The 8,627-nt window shown below is 34.9% G+C and overlaps 1 protein-coding gene across 2 annotated transcripts; it reads left to right on the top strand.

The window, feature by feature from the left end:
• Positions 1-2,393: 2,393 nt before the first annotated feature.
• Positions 2,394-8,057, top strand: LOC110649586 (uncharacterized). 2 transcript variants are annotated; one of them, XM_021804206.2, is made up of 9 exons: positions 2,394-2,970; positions 3,214-3,306; positions 4,691-4,795; positions 4,949-5,101; positions 5,189-5,287; positions 6,827-6,955; positions 7,103-7,282; positions 7,541-7,631; positions 7,794-7,931. In XM_021804206.2, exons 1-8 carry the CDS (start codon positions 2,623-2,625, stop codon positions 7,613-7,615), a joined length of 1,182 nt encoding a protein of 393 aa, XP_021659898.2. In that variant the 5' UTR covers positions 2,394-2,622; the 3' UTR covers positions 7,616-7,631; positions 7,794-7,931. The 2 variants fall into 2 exon arrangements, with proteins under 2 accessions (XP_021659898.2, XP_021659897.2); XM_021804205.2 differs by having other exon boundaries at positions 2,395-2,970; positions 7,515-7,631; positions 7,794-8,057.
• Positions 8,058-8,627: the final 570 nt, after the last annotated feature.

The raw sequence follows: 8,627 nt of genomic DNA, 5'->3' as shown, positions 1-8,627 counted from the left end.
ACCCCTTACAATTAAACAATGACCCATGACTATTCATTGTGGTCCTCATATATATATATATGTATAAGATTTATACAACCCTTTTTCCTAATTTGAGTATAAAAAATATTTTTCAATTGGATTGAGGATTATTTCTTAGATATAGTAAATTCCTTACTAGTTTTATTCCTAAATTGAGTAAGATTCTTAATTAGATTAGGATTGAGAGGCTAATAGCTAGCATAAATAGAAGTATTTGTAAAAAAATTATTTGACTTTACCCATGAAAAGGGGCTTCCGCTCATTTTAGAGAGGGGCTCTTGCCCATTGAGGAGAGTGGCTCTTGGCTTTTTCTTATTGAGGAGAGTGACCTTTGCCTATTACAGCTCGTGGAGGGAGAGAGGTTTTGGCCTAAGGTTGTAGTCCTATGGAGAGAGAGAGATTTCGGTCTAAGGTAGAGAAAAGCATAATCGAAGAGTAAAGACTATTGTCCATTATAGTTGAATACATTCTTTATGAGTTATACCTAGAGGAAAACGGAGAGAAACTAACTAATGTATTTACTATGAGTAGTTATGTAGTGAGGGTTATCCTGGGCCCAATTGAGATGATATGTAGTTAATTTTAAGCTTGTAATTAATAATTATTTCATGAATAGTAGAAGATAGCTTGCCCATGGATGTAACCTAATGTTAAAAGGGTGAACTACTTAAATTTTATTATTATGGATTATTTGCTTTATTTCTTTATAGTTTACATATTTTCGTAATGTACAACAATTGGTATTAAAGCTTGGAGGTGATTTTAGTGAGTTTAGTTGAAGGTGGAGCTACTGCGATAAGTCTGTGTTAATGTCAAGACATGGAAGATGCAAGTAAGATGAAGTTAAAGGAGGCTCTTGATGCAAATCAAAAAATTTAATGACGAGAAGATTTTTTTGAAGAAATAAGCAAGTTACACCCAAGATAAAGGTTGAACAATGGAAGATTTAAATGGTTCAAGCTCAAGTATGAAAATTTGATAATCGAAGACACCCAATAATTTGAAGTATGCAATGATTGATGAATTTTGAGTTAATGTGAAGATTGTTAGATTTGTGGCTCATAATCTTGGTAAGATTTGTATGTACCTTTTTCTAATTTGAGTAGAAGAAAAATTTTTCAATAGGATAGAGTATTATTTCTTAGATAGAGTAGATTTTTTATTATAGTGTTATTTCTAAATTGAAATGAATTTCTAATTAGATTATAATTGAGAGGACTAACACTATAAATGAAAATATCTGTGAAAATGTTATTTAGATTTGCTTATGAAGAGAGGCTTCCATATGTTGCAAAGAGGGGCATTTGCCCATTGAGATGAGTGGCTTTTGCTCAAGGAAAGAAAGACTTTTGCCTATTGAGAAAAGTGATAGTTGCCTATTGCAGTCACATGGAGGAAGAAAGGTTTTGGCTTAAGATTGCAGTCTCATGAAGGAAGAGAGGCTTCAATTTAAGGCGGAGAAGAACATTATTTAAGAGCAAGGGATTATTGTCCATTGTAATTGAATACATAATATAGTTATAGTAAATATATTATGTTATACCTAGAAGAAACTGAGAGGACTTATTAATGTATTTACTATAAGATTTTTTTTAGTGTAATTGGGATGATAGGTGTATGTATATAAGTACACCCATGCTTTTTCCTTTTTTTTAAAAAGAAAAATTTACACTTTACTTATTACCAAATATATTTTAATTTGTGTGGCCTAATTTTGTTTAGTATCTGAAGACATATTACTTACATGGTAAATTCAAATTCGAGTCCTCATTTCCCCGATTTCTTACTTAAAAAAATATATTTTTTAATTCATATATACATATACAGGCATAAATGGTCCTGAGTTGTAATCAAATTAATTTCAAGTCTTTGGGCTTGGTCTTTCGACGGACCCCCTTTGTTTAAAGGAATGGCCTTTAACTGCTGCGGTGTCTAAAATAGGGAAGCCATCCCATAGTTCAAGCCCTTCTCGGCCCAGCCCAGCCCACCTGCTTCTCTTATACCTGCTTGTACTAATCTCTTCCTAAGATGAGTTCAAAAATTGGGTGCCAATCGAGAAAAATGTTAAATACTCTAACCCGTCTGACTAAATAATCATCCTCCACTCGATTAATTTTGTTCATTTGATCATGCTTAATCATTATCGATACATTAATCATTTGATACGTTAATCATGCAATATATATCAAAATTCATACCATGAAATAATTGTTGGTACGATATATATATATATATATATATATATATTATTAGGACAGGAATGGGCTTTGTTGCTTCCAATAACAAGTTTCTGTTGCAGAGTTGGGCTACGATTTGGATTAGGACAACCGATATCCTGCTTCTTCTTGTTCAAGAACAGAAGGGCCGTTCCCAAAAGCCTAGTCTCCTGTACCAACTGCCATTCAACCGTGAATAACTACCACTCTTCCTCAGAAGAGAAACATCGATTTCCCAACCCTCTTAAGCCTGAGTCATGACCCTCCTACAGATTCTCTACTCTCTTTATCATTTCTCTCAAAACACTCCCATGTAAAAACCAGGCATACCCACAAGTCCAACTCACCCGATTCAACTCCACTGACTCATCCCACCTCGCTCACCATGCTCAAAGGCAAGTTCAAGCTCCCTGACAAAGCTCGCCGCGTCTTCCCTCTTGGAAGCTTAATCGCGGGTCTTGATGATAAGGGAGAAGATGAAAGTGGAGGGTACGACCTGGTTTTTCAGTCCGGAGAGGAGCTCGAGTTTATTCAGCCCAATGGGGCCGAGGTGGCTAAGGAAAGTGACTATGAATTCCAATGTGAATTCGATGATGATTTTGGCATTAATGACAAAATGATGGATAAAGAGGATGCTAAGGCCCCGAAAAGATCCTTAAAAGATGGACCGGGACAGGTTTCGGTGATGGAAGTTATTGCCGCCGACGAGAAAAGGTCTGATCTTGAACATGAGGTGAGTAATTGAAACTCTTTTGTTTTCTGCTTTAATGTGGTTGATTTTAATGGGTTTTCTTAAGTAAAGTAAGACATATCAAAATCTCCCAATTCATCAATTTCATAGATAAAAAATTCTACTTCTAATAAGCCATTAACATGCCAATTACTTTAAAAATTCATACCTCAACTCTAAAAGCTCCTTCCAAACAGAGTGTTAAGGTTTTGCTTATTTGCTGGGTTTTTTTGGGTTTCTGGTCAGCTTTCTCAGAGGGAAATAAATTTAGAAAAGTTGAGGAGAATTGCTAATACAGGTATCCCTGAGGGAGGAGGTTTGCGCGCAGCAACTTGGAAGGTAGGATTTTATTGCTTAGTTATTCTGTTTTGCATTATGTAACTCTGCTGTTTATATTGGTAAATGGAGAAATTTTAGATTTCATTCAGCAATTGACCAGTTAATTTTAGTCGAATTTGTACTGTAATAAAAATGAATGCTTTGTATAGTGTTTGTAATTGTGAACTTTTATAATGGCTCTGAGCTGTTCAATAAGATTGTTAGTAATGACAGTGTTACACACACATAGAAAGCATCATAACAGAACAAAACTTAATTTGGTAATGTGATAAGTGGGTAATCTTCAAAGACAGTAGTGGAACCATGATGTTGATCTACAATTTAAAAACAACGTTGGTCGTTAGAAGGGTTTGGGATCCCCAATATCCATGTTTTTTCTTCTCCTAGTTTAAGCAAGATCAGATTGATTATGGGATCTCAACAGGCCTAGTGTTAAGGGATTCAATGTATGTCACCTGCTCACATATGCTTAAGCAAATAGTATTCAACTCTGGATTACTGAAGTTAGGTGCCAGATTTCTACACCAACAATGAGCACTTGAAGAGCTAAGGACCTTTGTTAACTGGTGTGACCTCTCCATGCACAGTGACTGAATTCTCTTGCATAAGGTCTTCTTTGTTAAATTCAGATGTAATCAGAGATAAAGTCTATACCTCATAGTCAAATCGTTCAACTTTGAAATTTCAATTTTTCTGCTTTGGATAATCAAATAATATAATTTCAACAATATTCTTGCCTTGTGCTGACCTTTTGAGTATTTGGACGAGATGAAATATCCATGCATACATTGCTGTTGGTCATTAAAATGAGATTGCAAGAAACAAGGAGACAAGGATGAGTCTAATAGCCTCTGTCTGAGGACGTTTATGATTGGTATACAGGCAACGTAAAGCTTGTATCTCATCTTTTTAATAGTTCGAAGAGTGCCTCTTGTATAGAACATTTACATTACGAATAGCTTTTGGAAAACAGAGTTTCTTGTCAGTATAATTCATAGCTTCATTTCTTGTTTTTATTGTACTTTTTGCTTAGAGATTTGTTATGTAATATAGCCCAAGGGAAAATTTATGATGCACATAATATGTTGGCAAGGTTACAGCCTAAATTCCTTTGCATTATGAATACAGAATTGCAAGCATCATCACCTTGTCACAACAACTTGGCATACTGCTGGTCCTATTTGTTTGTACGAGAATATATTATTGCGACAATTGAATGGGTTATGAGATAGAAAAAAGTTAAAATAAAATTACTCTATTGTTATAAAATATAAGGTCATAGATATGCTCATCACAACCAATACTAAATTCAGTTTTAATCTTTAAATACTTTCTGTTGTGAATGAGTCCTGAATATCCTACATTTTTTTTTTACTGCTGGCAGCTTCTCTTAGGTTATTTGTCTCCTTCCCGTGACTTGTGGGAAAAGGAACTGACTGGGAATAGACAAAAATATGCCAAGCTAAAAGAGGAACTTCTATGTAGTCCTGTAAGTTGCTGACTGCTATGCCCTATTCACATATTAGCTGATTTCTGAATTTTAGTTGCAGATTCATTTCTTACAGCACATATTCAATCAGGTGCCTTTTGGTTGGTGCTTTAATCATTTCCATGCACTAACCAAAATCTTGAATTTAGACAGTCAGAGGTCAATAGGGTAAATGATGATGCATTGAATTCTGATGAGCTGAATGTTGAAGGTGATGTTGCTGGACCACTTAAGAGACATGGGGTTTCTCATGAAGATCACCCCTTGAGTGTTGGTAAGAGTAGTGCTTGGCATCAGTACTTCCAGGTAAAACTCTTCTCCATTCTAAGGTGTCTGGAACTCCTTAAACTTAGCTGGAGCCACTGGTCATCATGATGAACATGTTGTTTGCAGCATACAGAGATTGCAGATCAGATTGACCGTGATTTGCAGCGTACACACCCAAATATTAAGTTCTTTTCCGGAGACTCATCATTCAGTAGGAAAAAAAGGGTATGTATTTTGCTCCCCTTATTTTTCTCCTCTCTTGTAATTCTTATCATCTGGTAATGAGTATTTGTTCAAGCTGAAAGACATGCCAGAAGTTCTCAATGTCCTTCATGGCAGTTTCTTTATCTACATGTTTTTTAGGGGAAAGTACAATTTAATTCCCCGTGGTTATGCTTTTTTTCTTATTTTTTTGTGACAAATGGATTCAATTAAAAAATTCACCCTGTCAGAAATGAGACTGTCATGTAACCAGGTTCTTAATCATGGAAAAGAATAGAAATTAGAGAGGGAAATAGAGAAAGAAAGGGAAGGAGGAATAGAAGAAGAGAGAAAACAAGTATTTTGTATTGATTTGGGTTTTGGAATGCCTTACAAAGAGCTTCTCCAGCTCCTTTATACTCAGATTCCCACCCAGATGGCCACTGCAATCTCAATAATCGTCATAACAACTTTTCCCTCCAACATACTAGTTGACTCTTCTAACTAATTCTATTCTTATCATTGAATTAAAGCAGCTCTGAATGAGGAAAGAAAAAGAAATTTGTGATTGTTTTTGAAGCTATCAACTATAAATGAAGAGGAAAACAAGGAGGAGAATAGAGAAAAGGAAGGATTTTGGCACTAAAGTCTGCAGCAGCAAATATATTGATTGTGATATTAAAGAAAGCCTATCTAAGAAATTTCACTGAGAATAGAAGCATCACTGCTGAAGAAAAAAAAAATCTTTGATTTCTCAAGGCAAAAGAGATATGCAACCAAACAAGCACACACAAAGCGAACCTGCAAGGAGAAAGGAGAATGGTAGTGGCCTAGGGAAGGAGATGAGTAATTGAAAATATACAGGTGTCGGAGTTGAGAGATCGTTGGTGGAAGTGGAAGTAATGAGAGGTTGAGCTCAATATGGTTGTGTGAGGGAAGAAAATTAAGGAATTTGGGATTGTGGTCTGGTGGCTCATCAGCTGTGGTTGAAACTCCAAGTGCATCAATACAGTTTCCAAAGTAGCTTGGAGACAAAGGTGGGTTCAATCTCTATTTATGCGCCTCTCTATGAAATGCAGAGGAAATTGCTTTGAGTTATGCAATGGATTCTGATGGGAAGTGAACAATCTTCTTTTTGAGGAAGAAGGGGACTGGCTGGTTGCCAGAGTAAGCTGATGCATGTCAGTCCAACAAATGGGCATGACTTGCCATTTTTGCTGCTGCTTTTTATTTATTTTTATTAAATTTCAATTGATCCACATTTTGACAGGGTGAATTTTTTTAATTGAAAAAAATTGACGCAACAGGCAAAAGAAATGCCATAAGGCAAAAATGTACCGAATCTACAAACGGCAACAAGCACAGAGTACCCATTTGTCATGAAAAAAACAAGGCAAAAATGTTTTTTAAAAAAAAAGGCACAAGCACAGAGCATTAAAGTGTACTTTTCCCTTTTTTTTTAAGCCACTAGATGAAACTTAGTAGTGTTTGCCTAGCTGTAGTAGTAGTAACACATGACTGGGTTCTCCCAGACTAAATTTTATGATGTATTTTCAACTACAGGATGCAATGAGGAATATTCTTCTCCTATTTGCAAAGCTAAATCCTGCTATTCGTTATGTTCAAGGCATGAATGAGGTCTTGGCGCCAATATTCTATGTATTTAGTACTGACACTGATCAGCAGAATGCTGTAAGACATACTCCTTATCCTTTTGATTCTCATTTGCTTGAAGTGTCTAAACACTCATAAGCATATGTTGTTTAAAAAGAAACTATTATATTATGGATTTGTCCTAAACAGAGAATAACACTATTTATTACCTTGTCAAATATGCAGGCAAATGCAGAAGCAGATAGTTTTTCTTGTTTTGTTAGACTACTGAGTGACTCGGTGGATCACTTTTGTCAACAGTTGGATAACAGTCCAGTTGGTATCCTATCCACACTTTCCCGATTGATGGACTTACTGAAAGCAAACGATGAGGAATTGTGGCGGCATCTTGAGTCCACAACCAAGGTAAATTAAATTGAATACAATTACAACAGGTAAGTCTATACCAAATATTGCTTTCATAATTTACATACATTTGAGTAATTTACACAAGTAATACGATTATTTTATTTTTTTCTTGGCCGTAAGTTAGGCTAAAATTTTTTATAGGTCAAAAGTCATCATATTGATATATGTTGCATTGAGCTAATTTCAATAATGAACATGGAGGCTTATACCTTGTTCACCTAATGACCAGGTTAAGCCACAATTCTATGCATTCAGGTGGATCACATTGTTACTTACTCAAGAATTCAAATTCCAGTCCATTTTAAGAATTTGGGATTTGCTTCTGAGTAATCCTTCTGGTGTTCAGGTCTCTCTCTCTCTCTCTCTCTCTCTCTCTCTCTCTCTCTCACATGCATGTGTGCGCACATGCGCACGCACACACACACACACACTGATAGTAATAACTGACACTTGCTCATTCCAAAATTATCTTGAGGTGATCCTGACAAACAAAACCTATCATTTGCAGGATATGCTTTTGCGGATCTGTTGTGCAATGTTGTTATGTGTGAAAAGCAGGCTATTAAGCGGGGATTTTGTAGCCAACTTGAGGCTTTTGCAGCACTACCCTGATATCAACATAGAACACCTTCTTCAGGTAGCGCAGGATCTCAGTCCTGATACTGTATCCTGTCCATTGTCTCTGTAAATTAACTGCAGCGTATGTCATTTGCATGAAAATTCTGTCTTAACAAGCTTTGTGATGACAAACAAGATTTTGAATTGCCCCTGAGCTTCTCTCTCTTAAGTTCGATTCTTAAAGAAGAATTAAAATCAAACTAAAATAGTAAAATAAATTTTATACGGTTATTTAGTACTGGAATTTTAGTAACCATGCAGGGCATTAATAGAGAGGAAAATTGGAGGCTTAGTGCTCAAACATGAAAATTTGCAAGAAATTAGAAAATTTTAACTTTTTTATAATGGTGAAATGAGATCACATTCTTTTTATGGTCTAAAGTACTCTTAAATTATGAAATTTTGTTTTAAAAAGTTATAAAATCTTTTATTAATTTAATTTCAACTAAAGATTAAATTCAAAACATTACAATTTTGAAGATAAGTGAAGTAATTATTAAATAAATAAAAAAAAATACTCATTACGAAGTTTGCTTTCAATTACATATTGGCGTGATATTTTTATTCATAATAATATTATTTTTATTTTTAAACTCTTAAATGGTGATAATATATGTCATTATAAGCATTATAAAATTGATATCTTGAAGTTTTATGCTCCATTAACAAAATTCAGACAATATATTAATATTAATTGAAATAAGAAATTGCCATATCGACATTT

Source organism: Hevea brasiliensis, chromosome 13 (assembly GCF_030052815.1).
Source record: "Hevea brasiliensis isolate MT/VB/25A 57/8 chromosome 13, ASM3005281v1, whole genome shotgun sequence".
NCBI lineage: Eukaryota > Viridiplantae > Streptophyta > Magnoliopsida > Malpighiales > Euphorbiaceae > Hevea > Hevea brasiliensis.
This window is presented reverse-complemented; position numbering and strand designations above follow the sequence as displayed.